Consider the following 17,390-nt stretch of genomic DNA (forward strand, 5'->3'; position numbering starts at 1 on the left):
CTGGAGCTGGTTGGTTCCCTGGGTTGGTTAGGCTCTGGTACTACCCCAGTATGTTAGGCTATGGTAAAATCATTTCTTCTGAAGGCAGCCCTTTTAAAGAAGAATATGATGCTCTGGCATATCTCAAGAGGGATTCTTTTTCCCCTCCCCTGCTGGAAGCACATAGGAATTTTTCTCCAGTGTTCACTCTGAGGACCAGGTGGAGCCCCTGGAGATAAAACTCACAAAAGTGTAGGGACCTAGCTATGACTGGGTCTCCCTGGAGTTTTTAACTCTCAGACTTATTTACACTGAGCCTACAGCAAATTGCCAAGTACAGTTTAGGTTTTCCTACCTTGGCACTGTTTCCTGTGGCAATATCTGCTCATGGGTTTCTGTTCTGGTAAGTTGTGATTCTCTACATTCACCTGTTTGTCTCTCCAATTTTGGGTGTATGAGTTTGCCCTCTTACTTCACTTCTCTGTTGTATCTAAGAAGAATTGTTGGTTTTTTTCAGCTTGTTCAGCTTTTTACTTGTTGTTAGGATGGAGTGGTGACTTCTAAGCTCCTTAAATGCTAGACCATAAACTGGAAGTTTTTTTTCTTTTGGCCTCATTGCACGGCTTGTGGGATCTTAGTTCCCCAACCAGGGATCGAACCCGGGCCCTCAGCAGTGAAAGCGCAGAGTCCTAAGCACTGGACCACCAGGGAATTCCCCAGGAAGTCTTGTGTCTTAATTTTTACATTTACCTTTCCTCTATAGGATCAGTTAAGGCTGCATTTTTAAAAAGTAACTGTCAGCCAAATTATTGTGTGGACAGTCATCAGTTCAAGACAATTAGCCTTCTATTTTATTATTACAGGCTCTTATTATTTGCAGCATTTCAAGTAAAAGTAACTGATGTTACCTAGAAATATTTTAGTGATGTTTGAGGTGAAGAATTTGAAACACAATGAGGACTTTTGTGTGTTGGAATTCTGTGTTCATTTACAAAAACGAGTCTTTGTGCTTTTGTGTCCATCTCTTGCTACCATGGCCAACTCAGATCTAAAGTTTCTCATTGAGAGGCTTTTTATACATGTCAATTTAAAACACCAAGTTTTCATGGTACTAAGGTGAACCACAACGGAATCTGGATATATGGTTTTTACTCCTTTGTATTGATTGTTTAGCCTTAGTATCACAGGCAGAAGCTCTGAAAGAAGAAAATGACAGCCTCCGTTGGCAGCTTGATGCCTACCGGAATGAGGTGGAACTGCTAAAGCAAGAACAAGGCAAAGCCCACAGAGAAGATGACCCAAACAAGGAACAGCAGCTGAAACTCCTGCAGCAAGCCCTGCAAGGAATGCAACAGGTAAAGACATTTTGGTCCTCTGAGCTTTTTGGAAGGATAGTAATCAGCTCCTCACTTGTAAAAGGGCCCCCACAAGCAAATAGAATAGCAAACCTCTTATTTTCTTGGTATTGTGTTCTCTGGCATGGCTGAGGAAGGGATTATCTATTGTAGTTCATGAAATATTCTGGTAAATGCAGAGATAGCAATGGATCACCAATTTTCAAAGAATGTGCATTCAGTAAAAAATACTTAACAATAAAACTACACTGAGCATAACCTAATCTTTTCTTTATGCTACGGAATGTACTTTGGGATCTGGACAGGGTCTCAAGGTCATTATGACGAACCTTAATTACTTAGATATGCAACAGTGCTGGTGAATAAGTATCTAGCTGACACAATGCTAAATAATACAGTCTTTTAGAAGAAATGGTGAGAATCCTACCCTTGATTTGGTTGGAAGGAGGGGTGTTATGGGTTTTTCAGTATCAGTGATTTTGGGCACATAATACCAATGTGCTTTTGTTTTGTTTTGTTTTCAGTCATTTATGTGAATGAGTTTACCAGCACTTTATCCCAAGTATAAAAAGTAAAGTAAATAAGTGCATCCAACTGTAATTGCATTCAAATACAACATTGTGTAACAGATGGTCAATATCTAGAAGTTTTATGTAACCACCACAGCAAGCCTACTATTTAAAAGATATCAACATCTGTTTCCATTATAGTAAAGGAGTAGTACTTCTGAGTAAGGGTACTATCCTCTTCTGTCTTGCCAGACTACCAGCCATTTTCCTCACAACTTAAACTGTCCAATAATTTTTTAATTGTGTGCCTTGGAATTATCTAGGGCAAAGCTTATTGATGTTTAGAAATCACAAATTGTGAACAGGGAGTCTCTTCTGGCACTAAGAGCCCCATGTTCCTATTACTTCTGCTATCATTGTCTTCCTATGTGACAAGCAATATCACATTAATATTTCACCTTTCCTATTAACAAAATGTGTGAAGTAATGCTTACCTTCCTTTTACTGTCACCGTGGAGTTTAATTAGATCAGGGATCTAGTTTAATTACATCAAATATCTTTCCACCAAAAAATACATCTCCTCAGCTAGACTTCAAAGAATTTCAACCATGTACATCGTACTGTGTCTTTTAGCTCTCCCAATGGTCTTTTGCAAGCCTCTGAAAAGCAAAACTTTGAAAACATTTTCTTGTTGTTTTCCCCTCTTACCTTGATTTGAAACCACTCCACATAAGAATGGAGTGGTTCAATTTAAAACTAGTGAACTTTTTTTTCATTCCATCACTTCAAAAACTTCGGTGAGACAATTAGGTCTCTACCTCCTGAAAAATTAATTTTACTCATTTTGATTACTTTTTATTGGACAGTAGCCTTGTAAACAATGGTAAAATTTCTCCCATCTTATCCCCGATAGATGTATAGTCTAATATGATGGTTAAGAGCATGGGCTGTGGGTTGACTCAACCTGGGTTTAAATCCCAGCTCTGGCACTGACTATCTGAATAGTCTTAGGCAAACCATTAAACCTCTCTAACCTTCAGGCTTATGTATCATAGTTTTATTGTGAGGCTTAAATGAGATCATGCATATGAAACCCTTTGCCCAATACTTGGCACATGTTAGATGCTAAATACATAGTATTTGTAGTAATCATTAATGATGAATCCAGTTCCTTGCCTACTGATAAGGGAACTAACATTTGTGAAATTTGGATTCTTTACTACTTTTCTCACAGAAGTTGAACTTGGCTTGGAAAATGGCTATTTGTAAGAATGCTTTACACATCAAGTTCAGTTCTATGCCAAAATCAAGATATTGTCCACATAGTATTAACTGCACCCTACCCTTACGTCTGGCTGGAATAGGAAAGTTAAGTGATTAGATCAATTAGTTTCTCAGACTCTTTCTAAAATATGAACAAATCCAAAAGATTCATAAGAGCCAGATAAAATAACTTCAAGTGAAAAGTATCTTGATTTTCCCTTTAGTATCTTTGCATGGAGAAATGGTTGTGTGTACTGGGGGAAAGTGAGGCAGGCCTGCCTAATATCTAACTTCAGCCAGTGTTTTTAAGTGAAGTGTGGCTTCTTAAGACTTGATTGTCTTTGGTCTTTCTTGTAGCATCTACTCAAAGTCCAAGAGGAATACAAAAGGAAAGAAGCTGAACTTGAAAAAATCAAAGATGACAAGTTACAGGTGGAAAAAATGTTGGAAAATCTTAAAGAAAAGGTACATGAGTACTAAGTGACCCTTTTCCCTTTCCCCCCTTCCCCCTTTTCAGTGACAATGAAAATGCCCTGGAAGCTCCTACCAATAGGTATCAATGTGGAATGGTCGGTTGATTGGGGATTAAAAGCCCTTCTCCAGGGTAATTCTTGAATCAAGGGCTCTGCTTTTAGGTATGAGTCCTTGGCATTTCTAAAGGTTCTGGAGAGTACACTTCTCAATGAATAAAATGTCCGTCCATCCCTAACATTCCTCAGTCTTCCTTCTTGGAGAAGATCAGAGTATACACCTCATCCCTGCTTCATCTAGTCAAGGAAATAACAACATAGAAAGCCCGTGTGACACAAAATACTTTCAATTAAGCATTTCATTAAACGAAGGAACACAAGTACAACAGAACATTGACATGTCTTTGCCGACACTCCATCTAGTGTAATAATGAGCTGCTGCAGGTTGAAACAGCCAAAACCAAAAGGGGGGAAACTTAGAAAGCAAACAAGGAGACACATTATTCTAAAGCTAGATAATAGCAACTGGGAAGGCAAAATGGGACTTTGCCTAATGAGAGCCTGCAGCCATAGAACCTCCAGTGAGGACCTCTGAGAAAGTCTACGAACTTCTAGATGGATTAATGTATCTCAACCATGCATCAGGTGCCCAGTCTATTTAAGGTATGTAAAGTCTACTGATGGCGTCTCCCTGTCACACCTCTCTAATTTCCTTTATGCCTGAACATTCAAGTGAACTTATCCTCTGGAAAGAAAGGCCCATTGACCATAGCTGCCTGACTTAATGTCTCAGAAGAAAGAGAAGATTAGGGGACTTCCCTGGTGGCGCAGTGGTTAAGAATTTGCCTGCCAATGCAGGGGACACGGGTTCGAGCCCTGGTCCGGGAAGATCCCACATGCTGCGGAGCAACTAAGCCTGTGCACCACAACTACTGAGCCTGCGCTCTAGAGCCCATGAGCCATGGCTACTGAACCCACATGCCACAGCTGCTGAAGCCCGCTTACCTGGAGCCTGTGCTCCGCAATGGGAGAGGCCACCTCAATGAGAGGCCCACGTGCCACAGTGAGGGGTGCCCCCCCTCACTGCAACTGGAGAAGGCCCACGTAGCAACAAAGACCCAGCACAACCAAAAATAAATAAAGAAAAATAACAAAGAAAAAAAAAGAGAGAAGATTAGGAGCTTAGACCAAGAGCCAGAAATCAATTCCACAGTTCTACGGTTCCACAAGAGCTCGTACTTTTTCTCTTCTGTGCTCAGGGCAGGAAGATGCAATGCATACAGGCCCTGGGTGTGTTTGCCAGCATAGTGACTTCCCCCAGAGTGCCATTAAGAACTGGCAACCTGGGGGCTTCCCTGGTGGTGCAGTGGTTGAGAGTCCGCCTGCCGATGCAGGGGGCGCGGGTTCGTGCCCCAGTCCGGGAAGATCCCACATGCCGTGGAGCGGCTGGGCCCGTGAGCCATGGCCGCTGAGCCTGCGCGTCCGGAGCCTCTGCTCCGCAACGGGAGAGGCCACAGCAGTGAGAGGCCCGCGTACCGCAAAAAAAAAAAAGAACTGGCAACCTTGGTGTAATTGAAACAAATGATTGAAAGTGTGAAGTGTTTTCTTCCGGAGGCCATTTGCAATATGCTTTTAATTTTTCCACTTCATAAAACCAACTCACTTTCCAGTTTTGTGGGTGTTATTAAAGAAATGAGCATAATCCCAGACAAATTCAGTTATCAAGCATTTAATTGAAAAGTGCCAAAGCTGCTCTATTTAGCAGGACTTTCCTCATACGATCAGAGCTTCTAAAATGTCCCAGAGCTGCTACTTAGCTCTGTTTCCCTTCTTGCATAAGATGGAGTGTGTGTGTAGTGTAGCCAGAAGACTCTAGATGAACGTGGGGTTATCCTAATGACATCAAGCTTAAAATCACTCTTCAGGATTGACATCACAAATTGACTTGAGGACATTTTCATGTAAGCAGCTCTCTGCTTTGTAAAGTATTTCATTTAAAGAAGTGAAGGGTCAAATGGCATTGAAAAATCTTGCAATATTATACCTGAGTCTAAGTGTTTCCCATTTGCAACTAAATATACCTTGAAGTGGCAGCTAAAGAGGACAGGGAGAGAAATCCAACTGATAATCAGAAAAATGTGAGTCAGAATATGTTTCTGTCCTGTTATTTTAAGTGAGGTTTCCTTCAGGGAAAGTCATGACAGTTCATTATAATCTGATCTTCTCTGGGAAGCTGATTTGTGACCAAATATTTCAAACTGTCACAATTAGGTTAGGAAGCAAAGTACCATCACATTAGACTGCAAAAATAATTCCAGGTTGAAAGGAAAGCAATAAGTTTTGGTGAGGAAGGACATTTTTTCTTTTTGTTTGGGTTTCTTGACAGTAAACCACAGTGTGAGTTATTGTCAGTGTTTTGCAATATAACAATGTGACTTATGTCTGTCTTACTGCAGAAAGAACTAGCTCTTGGAATCTGCTAGTAAAATTCAAGGTGATGTCATGAACCCTCCCTTGAATTCTGATCGCCCATTTCCTACTACCTTATTGGCCATTCTACCCTTTAAAAGAGCCATTAAACTTTTTTTTCCAGTTTGTTTCCTTTTCATTTATTTTTAATTTAACATTTTAACTGTGTGCTTCTGTTTAAATGAAGTTTATGTTATAAACACTCTGAGATCATTCCATTATTTCCAGTTTTAGGAAAATACTATTCCTCTCTTTTCTGTAACTGTTGAATATGCTTCATAGTAATTCATAATGTTTTATTTTTATTATTTTTCATGATTAATACTGTCATCTGTGAAATTAGTTGTTTTATTTGTGGGGATCTAATTTTTTCTGAATTGATGATGTATCTTAATAAAGCAGCTTCATATTTGTTTATAAAAAAATTCAAGGTGATAAGCATCCCTTCAATATACCTTCTAATTTTTTAAATGCCAGCTATAATAAAACTGAAGTCAGGTTTCAGTAAGGCTACATTTTGATTCAAGATGGCTAAAACTTCTCAGGACGTCTACATATCTTAAATGAACCCCAATCTGTTAAACTCTCACACTTAAGAAATGGCTTGCTGGATCATTTAATGTTTTAAGGGGGTTAGAAGCACATGTACAGCCCGTGGCTTAGAAGTGAGCCAGCAGTTTAAATCAAACTTGGCATGATGGTTACTGACTGAATTGGATTCTAAAGACCAAAGATTGAATAGGTCATCAAGAAAGGTTTCCCTTCTGACTACAGCCTGGAAGCCTGTAAATCCACAAAACAACATGTCTTGCAGCAAAGACCATTAGTTTCATTCAGGGGCAGCATCCTGGAAGCTTTGAAGGCATCTTTAAAGAAAAAAGAAGGAAACCTGTCCCTGCTGAGGGCTTTTGGAAGGAAAGAAGTGATGAAGCATCCGAGTCATCCATGATCTGCTCCCCCCTCCGGAACATTTCCCCAGCACTCTCTTTTACAACAGCAGCGAGACTGAAGCACTGATTTCTTTTATTCCTTCTTCTGAAGGCTCCTGCTTCACATTTATAATACAGAAAAGATGTTCTCAGTACCCAAAGAGAGAAAGAAAAACCCGAGAACGGTCTGGAGGCATTTTTCAGTTTGGCTGCTGGTCATGGATTTCACCTGAGTATCTCTTATGAAACACCCACTATGCTCAGAAAGAGAAAACTTTCAACAACAAAGAAGTCCACTGTCATGGTCATTTCTTGCTGTAAAGTCATAAATATCCTAATTGATAATGTCCTTATCAGAGAAAAGAGAGAGCTGATAGTCAATAAATAGAGGCTCTAATTTTTAGTTCAAGAGCCAACAGTTGATTACCTGTGAGTGGATCGGCCACACTGTAGATTCTCCATTCCAATATGGGACTGACCTTTAGCATAGTGTGGACCTAAAATAAAAAAGAATGGTCCTGGGCTTCCCTGGTGGCACAGTGGTTGAGAGTCCGCCTGCCGATGCAGGGGACACGGGTTTGAGCCCTGGTCTGGGAAGATCCCACATGCCGCGGAGCAGCTGGGCCCGTGAGCCATGGCTGCTGAGCCTGCGCGTCCGGAGCCTGTGCTCCGCAACAAGAGAGGCCACGATAGTGAGAGGCCCGCGAACCGCAATGAAGAGTGGCCGCCTCTCGCCACAACTAGTGAAAGCCCTCGCACAGAAACGAATACCCAACACAGCCAAAAATAAATAAATTAATTTAAAAAAAAAAAGAATGGTCCTTTTCACATTGGGTGGCCTGGGATGAAATCCTGGCTCTACCATTTTCTAGCAATGTGATCTTAGACAAGTTACCTGATTTATCTGAGCCTCACCTTCCTCACCTGTAGAATGGAGATAAAACATACCTAACAGTACCTGGCATCTTACAGACAATAAATGTTGGGTCTGGTTCCCCAGACTACTTGCATAGAGTCAAGAATGATAAAGGCAGAAGGGAAAAAAAAGACTAGTAAAGATGAATGTCTAAATTTTTGTGTGTGTTTTGAAGGCTTATAAGGAAGCTTTGGATTATTGGTGATGCTTTTGTAATTTATGCTATTTTTCCTCCCATTCAATAAGCAAAATTGCACAGTATTGCTTTCGAGGTGCCGTTAAGAAGTTCCCTGTTGTATAATTGAAATCAAGTCTGTTACCATATAAGGTGCACTGACCCAGGAGACATATTATTCCCACAGGAAAGCTGTGCCTCTAGACTGTGTGCATCGAGCCAGGATAGTGACTACCCTCTGGAGAAGACCCTGAACAGCTGTCCTATCAAATCTGAACGCGAAGCACTGCTAGTGGGTAAGGAAGCTAACACACACATTCAACGGATAGAGTGCAGTGGAGTGGGGGGAAGGATTAACCTAAGATGCATAAGCACATGCCAAGCATTTATGAAGCATGACAGTGCAAGGACCCAGAGTCCTGAAGACAACAGGGTAAGAACAAGTACAGATTTCAATCAAAACGGTAATAGCGGCTCCCAGCCCTCTTCAAACTCCTGGTGACCACTGCCACATCCAGTGTGTCAGTATAAGTGCTATGCTAAGAGGGGGTCCACTGGAGAAACACGTTGTAGATTTTTTAAATCTCTAAGCAAAGATAGGTGAGCCCTCTCACTCCCACTCAAGGGACAGTGCAGACATTGTTTGGCAGAGAGCTTCTCCAGATGGGCCTCCGGAGAAGGTGTGTGTCTCTCTCCTGTCTTTCCAGGTTACTGGCAGGCGACTCAGGAGGCTGTCTGTGGGGTGTTGGACCCTGGTGGGCTCTGATGAGATAAATGCTACAATTGCTCTCGTTACATAAAAATTTTTTCACAGAGGCAAGATAGCATAAGTGGTTAATGAATCAGACAGAACTGGCTTTCTGTCTTGACCCCACCATTTCCATCCTGAGCTTCAGTTCTTCCGTCTGCAAAATGGGCATAATAATATTACCTGTCTAAAAGTAGCTGCAAGTATTAAATACGACAATTCATCTAAATCACTAAACACAGTGCCCAGCCCATAGTAAGCCCTCAATAAATGAGACACATTTTGCACTTACAGCACTATTCACAAATGCTTGTTGACTTTATATTCTATTTGGAGAACAGTGGCAGATTGAGCCCCTTTAAAATGACTAAAATATTCAGTCATTTAAAAGGGGCTAATCTTGGGCCTCAGCAGATAATCCCAGCTGCCTTCTAGGAAGCTGAGCCACACTGTAGCCTCACCCCAATCTCAAAAGTTCTCCACACTAATTAGCTTCTGCATATTTTAAAGATACATCCGCCTCCTTCAGTAATGGATATTGTACTCAGATTTAACACTTTGATATGTTAATAAAGATGCACAGGGGGATCTGCCAGTGAGTCTTCAAGAAGAGTGACAACTTATTTCCGTTTTCGAACTCAAAGTTCTTTAACAAATTGGCATGGCAACAGGGAGACCTGTCAGAGAAGAGCTATGGGTAGGAGGAAACCTCTGTAAATGGATAGTTCTAGAAACAAAGATTCTTAAGTGTTTAGTGTTTTGCTTTTTAAAGAAAGTAGTCTTGAACTCACAGAAAGGAAAATCTATTTTTTAAATTGGTTATTTGGGTGTGAACCCACAAAAACTGCTTCGTATTTTGAAATCTATGGAGTTACTTCTTGGCATTTGACAGGATTTCTTGACCATAGTATCTAGAATTCCTTTGAATATGGACTGTCTTCTTCAGAATTTAAGTTTCTCAGCTTGAGTCAGTGTTTAGAAATTCAATTTACCAAGTCATTAAGAGTAAAGTAGGGCTTCCCTGGTGGCGCAGTGGTTGAGAGTCCGCCTGCCAATGCAGGGGACGCGGGTTCGTGTCCCAGTCTGGGAAGATCCCACATGCCGCGGAGCGGCTGGGCCCGTGAGCCATGGCCGCTGAGCCTGCGCGTCCGGAGCCTGTGCTCCGCAACGGGAGAGGCCACAGCAGTGAAAGGCCCGTGTACCGCAAAAAAAAAAAAAAAAGAGTAAAGTAGTGTTATAAGTAATAGTATCCATTTTGAATAGAGTTTTGAACCCTACCATCAGTTCCTCCTGGATCCTCCAACCCACCCGCTTGCCATCTAATATTGGAGGACTTTTACAGAGAACTTATTTGAACTTTAAGCTACAATTTAAACTTGTGATATTCTTTGTCAGGTGCTTAAAGGGATATAGACAAGTTATAGTTTATAAACCAAATCAAATTTAGCTTTTATTTCCTAGCAGTTTTCAGCAAACTAAGTTCTGGGTCTGTTTGATATACCTAAGATCTTATGAAAGGAGAGGAATTCAAAAAAAAATAAAGAAAAAATAGTAGACTTTTGAACAATTTATATGCTGCCTGTTGCCAGAGAAAGAAGTAGTATTAGCACAATTAACCTGGTGGCCAGAATAATCAAGGCAGTATGTGTAGCTGCCAATCACTCCAGAGTTAGAAATCATGCACATCCCTGGAGGCTGTAAATTGCTATAAGAATTCTGTTACTTGAAGAGATTCAGGGCTCTGAGGACAAACAGAATGCTAGTCACCACTTGAATGAAGGAAATGTTTGGCTTTTCTTTACAGACCTACTCACGGAATAAAACCCAAATACAAGCAGCAGATTCTCTTGTGAGAGGCACAAGGTTAATCAGGCAAAGTACATGATTTGTACTTTTGCCACAACAGCAAGACATTATTAAATGCCTAAGAGGCTAAAATCCAATTTAAAGATGGTTCAGAGGAACTGCAAAAACCCAGCACAATCTAAAGTCATTGTAAAAGTCTAAATTCATTGTAAAACGTAGAACTCAAATGGCGTTTAGCCATCATGAATGATGGAAGTGACTCCTCAAATGCCAGATTTTCTGCATGCAGTATAGTGCAGTGAGAGGCAATACACATAGTGGTTGAGAGCAACTGTCTGGATTCAAATACCTGCCACTTACCAGCTGTGTGACCTTGGGCAAGTTGCTTAAACTTTCTGTGGCTCAGTGTCTTCTCATCTGTGAAATGGGGATGGTAGGTAATACCTACCTCACAGGGTCGTTGTAAAGATTAAATGTGTAAAATATATATAAACTTAGAATAGTGCCCAATACATATGATGTACATATGAGTTGACTCTTGCTAGACGCTATCATGTGGCATCTCAACGAATACAATGCTCAAGTGTAACCTCCATGCTATTGTCTCTATAGGGATTATCTCCACATTCCTTCATGTCCACCCATTTGGAGCAAGCATTGAATATATCTGCTCCTACTTGCACCGTCTTGATAATAAGGTATGTGGGGGCCTGAGATGGCCATGCAAGGCGATGTAGGGTTCTTTGTGAACAGGTGGCCTCACTCTCCTCAAGCACAAATAAGTCATTAGCAATCACTGTAAGGAAATTTCCCTCACCTATTCTCTCACTGTGATTCAGCGTAAAGTTTCTCTCTTGCTAATAGGGTGACCGTCTGTCCCTGTTTGCCTGGGACTGAAGGGTTTCCTGGCACTTGGGACTTCTAACGCTGACACCGGGGAAGTCCCGGGCAAACCTGAATGAATTGGCCACCCTACTTCCAAGATATATCTTAGAAGAATTTTCCTCCTTTTACTTTACATATCATATGCTAATTAACAAATATTTCTCACCAGTCAAACTTTTGCCCTGGGCCTTTAGCCATTAGCACTGCCATTATCTACAATGACATAATCAAGGCAGGGACAAAAAGAGTTGGAACAATAAGTCTGTAATACAGACTGCATATTTGCTCACAGCTGATCTCATGGGCCGGTTCCTTCCCTGAATGCTATCCTGTGGGGGAGCTCACAAAGCATCAAGAGCAAGGGTAAGTGCCAGTTCCCTGGAAAGTCAAGGATGCATGCCTCATATAGGCAGGAGGGGACTCTTGACCCCTCAGAATAAATAAACTCATGATACAATTTTTTCAGAAGCAGCATTCAGTTAAAGCTGCTCATGGATTGTACTCACTATTTCATAGGATCTGGGCCTTTTGAGAAGTGCCATTGGAATGCAGACTTCTGACAGTTAGATGTCCAAAATGTTAAGCCATTTAAGCATATATCCTCTTTTTCTTTTAACATCTTTATTGGAGTATAATTGCTTTACAATGGTGTGTTAGTTTCTGCTTTATAACAAAGTGAATCAGTTATACATATACATATGTTCCCATATCTCTTCCCTCTTGCGTCTCCCTCCCTCCCACCCTCCCTATCCCACCCCTCTAGGTGGTCACAAAGCACCGAGCTGATCTCCCTGTGCTATGTGGCTGCTTCCCACTAGCTATCTACCTTACGTTTGGTAGTGTATATATGTCCATGCCTCTCTCTCACTTCGTCCCAGCTTACCCTTCCCCCTCCCCATGTCCTCAGGTCCATTTTCTATGTCTGTGTCTTTATTCCTGTCCTGCCCCTAGGTTCTTCATGACCTTTTTTTTTTTTCTTAGATTCCATAGATATGTGTTAGCGTACGGTATTTGTTTTTCTCTTTCTGACTTACTTCACTGTGTATGACAAACTCGAGGTCCATCCACCTCACTACAAATAACTCAATTTTGTTTCTTTTTATGGCTGAGTAATACTCCATTGTATATATGTGCCACATCTTCTTTATCTATTCATCTGTCAGTGGACACTTAGGTTGCTTCCATGTCCTGGGTATTGTGAATAGAGCTGCAATGAACATTGTGGTACATAAGCATATATCCTCTTAACAGAGGCACTGGCCCATTTGGTAATCCAGCTGTGGTGATACATCCTCCTCACGGCATTTGTTTTAGTTTTAGCTAGCACTTGCCTGGCATTTATCTCTGGGAAGTGATGCTATTCTGCAATTAAGCGGCCAGCCCATTGGCAGTGAAGGGAGGGATTCAATGTGAGCACCAGGACCAAGTGGTCTGTTGAGGTGGTTTGAAACTGAACTCTGTGTCAGTAAAAACGATCCGGTTTTTTTAATTGCAAAAATAATGCAAACATGTTCTCTTTAAAATGTAAGCAATATAGAACTACAGTAAAGGCAAAGGGAGAGTTCCCCACAGTCCCATCTCTCAAGGATAACCATTGTTAACAGTTTGGCATATCTTATTTCAGACCCTTTTTTATACATCTGCTGCACCTACATTGTATGTATATATCTATAAGCATTATAGATTTATGTTTTTTGAAATGGGGATTCAACTCTACTGATACTGTGCAGTGTGCTTCATTCACTCAACTGGATACAGTCCACTACTAGCACTGGGGAGAAGGCATGACCTCACTCCTAGTCTAGTGCCAGTTCCTCCTGAGCAGCTTCCTGCCAGGGTAGTACCAGGGCCTCCCAAAGAGAGCCTGCAATGGTACTATAAGAATTTGGGGGTCCCTTCTACCACCTTTATAAATATTTACTGTGACAGCAACTTGGGATTTCTTTAAGGATCCCATAGTGCTCTTCAGCCAAGCCCTAGTATCCAGGTTCACAGTTAGGAAGTTGCTACTATGCTACTAACATAAAGATGAAGCAAACCCTAAGGGTCAACAGATTTGTTTTTGTTTTTATATTGGGGTGTGTGTGTGTGTGTGTGTGTGTGACAGAGAGAGAGAGAGAGAGAGAGAGAGAGAGAGAGAGAGAGAGGAGTGGGGAGAGGGAGCAGAGAATTAGGAACACAGAGCATTCTCTATTCCTGTCACTTTTCCTTTGTGAACTAAGACGGGTGTGAAGACTTCTGCTCTGGTGGCAGCCATTTCTGCCTCCCTCTCTTCCCCAAAGGCTTTGTAGCTTCAGTGGGCCTGAACGTAACATCACCAGCACTGATAAGCCATCATTCAGCTGGCTGCAGACCCAAGCCTCTCCGCATGACCGACACCAGCTCTTTCCCAGAGAAAGCTTGGTGGCGATCAATCTCAAAAACATCATGCTAAGTGAAAGAAACTAGTCACAAAAGACTATATATTGTACAATTACACATATATGAAATTTCCAAAAACTGCAAAATCACAGTGAAAACGATCTGAGTCAGGGTTTGGGAGTAAAGATTGACTGCAAAGGGGCACAAAGGAACCTTTGTGGGGGGGTGATGGAATGTTGTAAAACTGAATCGTGGTGACAGTTGCACTATTGTATAACTTTACTAAAATTCATCAACGTGTACATGTAAAATAAGTGAATTTATTGTATGTAAATTATGCCTAAATAAAGCAGTTATGAAATACAGAAACAAAAAGAAATTTCAGTGGACTCAGGCAGTCCAAGCAGAAGGCTTCCATCTGTAATCCACTCAACCGACACATACACACACACAGGGAGGGGAAGGTCGACCCCACGCCTAGCACACACACGTGCGCGTCAGCATTCTAAAGCAACATTGGGGAAGCCAGATTAGGAAGGTGGGACTGGTTCTGAATGGAGATGTCCTCTCTGTCCCACAGATCTGTACCAGTGATGTAGAATGTCTCATGAGCAGACTCCAGCATACCTTCAAGCAGGAAATGACTGGAGTTGGAGCCAGTCTGGAGAAGAGATGGAAATTCTGTGGCTTTGAGGGCTTGAAACTGACCTGAATCCCTTTGCCTGACAACCTGGGATCCTGAAAATAAATGTGTGTTGGACAAGCTTAGAAAGTGATTTGTATTTTCAATGGTTTTCAAGTGGAAATTGCTTTAAATTTGTCAATTCATTCCTGGAATATCTTTTGACTTAAAATAAGGATCCTAGAGCAGCACCTCAAGCTACAGGCCCTGTAAAGAAATTGACTCAAACCTCAAGTGCTGTAACTTCCTCCTTTTCTGTCAATTGGTTGTCTCTTTTTATTAGTAGTATTTAAAAAGGCCTGAGGCTACAGAGTATTTGGGGTGTTTTCAGTGTCTGTACTACTGTTGTAGACTTTAGTATTTTTTAAACACTGTTAACTGAAATGTTTTGATGATTTATATGTGATTTGTGTTTCAGAACTTCTCTTCACATTAATGTTGCTACTGGTGAGAGGAATGAAAGGAGCACTAGGGACTCCATAACTGACATTGTCTTTCCAATTCCCAGTAGGCCAGTAAGTGAATAACATATCAGTGTCTGCTAGAAGGTGCTTGACCAGGTTCACCTTTTAAAAGACAAAGCATGGTTTGTGGCTTTTTACAAAATTACTGTGAACGAAAAGTTGACAAATGTTTCAAAGTTTTTTTCTCTAATGTATCAGATAAAAGGTTTATTTCAGAATTTTTAAAAAACTAGATGTATTCACAGAAAGCAAGTGTCCAGTATGACTGGCATGTGTATGTGGTATTCAGAGTCACCTTGTAAATAGCCTGCTTTTAAAGGAGGGCATGTTTAGTTTTCTATGAATTAAAACACACGTGTGTGCTCACAAACACACACACACACACACACACACACACATTAGCAGAAGGGATTTATTTTGATATGCTTCCCCTCTGGTCTTCTTACAAAGTCTGGTGGTCCCTTTTCTTCTGCTGTCAGTGTGTTGAATTGCAAACCATGTACTGCTGTAAATACTATGTTTACTTCATGCTGAATGTCTGCAAAGAGTTGATATGAGTATTAATAGAAAATTCCTGGTAATGAATAAATAGTAGGCTAGGGTGTGTGAAGCTTTGCACAAATAGGTCGGCTCCACCTAGAGTCCTGAGAACTGGGACTCCTGTAGTTCTGCAGTGCCCACCAGCAGATTACAATGGCAGAGTGTGCGTGGACCAGTCAGGAAGTCCTGGCTGATGGAAAAGAAATGGAAAGGATGAGAACTGGGGACTAATATCCTGAGGCAGAGATGGTCTTTTCTTCTGTGGTGTTGGTGGTGCTTGTAATAACATAAGCATGCCCTCCCTTGAGTTTTGATTGAAAATAAGAGAATGTACTAAGCAAAGTCAGTGAAGAGTATTTCACAAAAATACTTTGTAAATCACATGTCAGTAGTGTTCAAAGTTGTATTTTTAAAAGATAAATATTCCTTTTTTATACCTCAGTTTGGTGTCCTGTTTTGAATTGCTTGCTAAGTAATCCTTTAGTAAATCATCTCAATTTCTTCGAGTTACCAGAATATTGGAAGAAGATGCTAAATCTTCTGCTTTGACAGCTAGAAAACAGGATTCCACAGTAGCCCATTCATGCTGAAAGCTGGCTTCCCCCTAAGCAACCAGCTGTGGCACCAGCAGGAAGCGAGGGTTATTCTTACAGTAGCTTCCTCAATGAAGCATCGCTGTCATCAATGCTACAGAAGGCTTTGATTCATCAGTCTCAGGGGTCGTGCAATACCTTGTTTTAATAACACCTATGAAATAGGGGAAATTTGCCACTTAACAATTATCTTATTTAAATAAGTTAAATAAAATGCATTTAAAGCAACTGCCACACCCAGGCCCCTTGCTCTCCTTCACTTGATCTACTTGTAGTACAAATGCTCTCTTCCTATTATTCCTGCCAACTTAGTCCAGGTGTACTTCTCCCAGCCTGCTTGAATATACTAGTTGTAATGGTGAATTTTGTGTGTCAAGTTGGCTACACTGTAGTGCCCTGTTGCTTGGTTGAATACCAGTCTAGATGTTGCTGTGAAGGTATTTTTGAGATGTGATTAACATTTAAACCAGTAGCCTTTGAGTAACATATCTTACCCTCCATAATGTGGGTGGGCCTCATCCAATCAGTTGTAAAAGACTGAAGTCCTCCAAGGAGAAAAGAACTGTGCCTCCAGATTGCTTTGGACTCAAAGCTGCAGCATTAACGCCTGCCAGAATTTCCAGACTGCCAGCCAGCCCTGCAAAATGTCAAACTTTCCAGCACCCGAAATCACATCAGCCAATTCCTTAAAATAAATAAATAAATACATATATATATATTTATACACACACACATATATACATATGTGTATACACATACATATATATACATATATATGTATGTATGTATATATGCATCCCATTGGTTCTGTTTCTTCGGAAAGTCCTAATGCACTAGTCCAGAGTTGTTCAAAATGTATAAAAATAGAGTATGGGGACATATGTATGCATATGGCTGATCCACTTTGGTGTACAACAGAAACTAACACAGTATTGTGAAGCAATTATACTCCAATAAAGATCTATTTTAAAAAAGAGTAAAGGAGAATGCTACAGCAGTGTTAAAAAAATAGAGTATGTTTGCATTATATTACATAATCAAATTGCAGCACATACCATCTCTCACAATCCTTTTCATTCACCATAGAAATCTATTAAAGAAGCTATTTTTTCCTTACAAATGCTATTTATTGTTCTGTTGTTCCTCCTGAATTTTGAAATTTTACTGTTTTGTTATTTTTAGGAGATACAGTAGTTAGATTTTTCCAGATAATAATGAATAGAAGCATTCTTTTATTTTACAAAT

General features: G+C 40.8%; 1 protein-coding gene across 3 annotated transcripts in view; it reads left to right on the forward strand.

The window, feature by feature from the left end:
* ENOX2 (ecto-NOX disulfide-thiol exchanger 2) overlaps positions 1-16,521 on the forward strand; it is a 284,389-nt gene extending 267,868 nt beyond the window's left edge. For all 3 annotated transcript variants that reach the window (XM_060002345.1, XM_060002343.1, XM_060002344.1), the window contains exons 11-15: positions 1,153-1,334; positions 3,465-3,572; positions 8,254-8,362; positions 11,233-11,318; positions 14,447-16,521. In XM_060002345.1, the coding sequence (XP_059858328.1) occupies positions 1,153-1,334; positions 3,465-3,572; positions 8,254-8,362; positions 11,233-11,318; positions 14,447-14,578 (617 nt within the window). In that variant the 3' untranslated portion in view covers positions 14,579-16,521. The remainder of the gene's footprint in view (positions 1-1,152; positions 1,335-3,464; positions 3,573-8,253; positions 8,363-11,232; positions 11,319-14,446) is intronic.
* The last annotated feature ends 869 nt before the right edge of the window (positions 16,522-17,390 follow it).

Source organism: Delphinus delphis, chromosome X, assembly GCF_949987515.2.
Source record: "Delphinus delphis chromosome X, mDelDel1.2, whole genome shotgun sequence".
Lineage (NCBI taxonomy): Eukaryota > Metazoa > Chordata > Mammalia > Artiodactyla > Delphinidae > Delphinus > Delphinus delphis.